The sequence below is a fragment of the Penaeus monodon genome, chromosome 29, assembly GCF_015228065.2.
Source record: "Penaeus monodon isolate SGIC_2016 chromosome 29, NSTDA_Pmon_1, whole genome shotgun sequence".
Lineage (NCBI taxonomy): Eukaryota > Metazoa > Arthropoda > Malacostraca > Decapoda > Penaeidae > Penaeus > Penaeus monodon.
Window position 1 is genome coordinate 183609 of NC_051414.1, and position 1036 is coordinate 184644.

At 45.8% G+C, this 1036-nt stretch overlaps 1 protein-coding gene across 1 annotated transcript in view; it reads left to right on the top strand.

Annotated features, from left to right (window-relative positions):
- LOC119591873 (alpha-(1,6)-fucosyltransferase-like) overlaps positions 1-993 on the top strand; it is a gene marked incomplete at its 5' end in the record, with an annotated part of 2765 nt that extends 1772 nt beyond the window's left edge. Inside the window, 1 exon segment of the mRNA XM_037940611.1 lies at positions 675-993. Coding sequence (XP_037796539.1) covers positions 675-973 — 299 coding nt within the window.
- Positions 994-1036: the final 43 nt, after the last annotated feature.

Sequence of the window (1036 nt, forward strand, 5' to 3'; positions counted from 1 at the left end):
GCCAGAAGACACCAAGAATTACCCAGTCTGTAGAATAGACTGAAGAATACTCAGGACAAGACATATACCTGACTTCTCCGTGTACAATGAAATGCATAATAGGAGTAAACGGCCTGATTAGGTTCCAAAACTAATGGTTAAAATTAATAGTTTGTTTTTGTTTACGTGCACATATCGAAAGGTTATAAAAAAGGTTATTATTACTTTGCCCTTCGCCCCCTCCCCCCAAAGAAAAGGGGGACTATAAATGTGTGTAGGCATGGTACTGACAGCATCACTTCAGAATTATCACATAATAGGAAATAAATATGATCTAATCCTTAGTTTTAGTTATAATTGCATCTGCTCACAGGGGGAAGCGTTGACCCCGTGTGTCAGGGAGTCCGCTGTCAACTTTTATGGGATAATGATGCTATGAATCCTCCTCATTGCCATTTTGGTAAAATCTTCTAGCATGTTGCCTCTCAGTGGTATGTCGTTTCATAGAGAACAAAATAATAATTATTTTTTCTAGTTTTGCAATTTCCCAAACTTTCGCTTTCCCTCTGTTCTTACCACTACTCTATCTTAACCCTTCACTTCCTCTCTTTCTACCTCCCCTCTACCTCTGCAGTCAGCAAAAGCATAAACATCGGAATATAGGAATAAAAAGCAAACCGTTTGTCCCACTGCAGGCAGAGCAGACTCCCCAGCCGTGCAATTCCCTAACGTGGACGGCTTCTTCCCGCGGCCCAGCTACTTCCCGAGGTCCATCCCGAAGGACATCGCTCGGCGCCTCATGAGCGCCCACGGCGACCCCTTCGCCTGGTGGATGGGGCAGTTCTTCAAGTACGCCTTGAGGATGACCAGCGGATTCCAGGAGCATGTGGAGAGGCTTGGCGCACGCCTGGGCTACGAGGGCCCGATCGTCGGGTGGGTCGGCACGTCGAAGGGCGATGTCACTCCGTCTTTGCTTTCTGTTTGGTCTTTTTGATGTGCCCTGTATTATCTCCATTAATATGTTCCTCTTTGTCATTGCAACGGTGTTGGTGTTAAT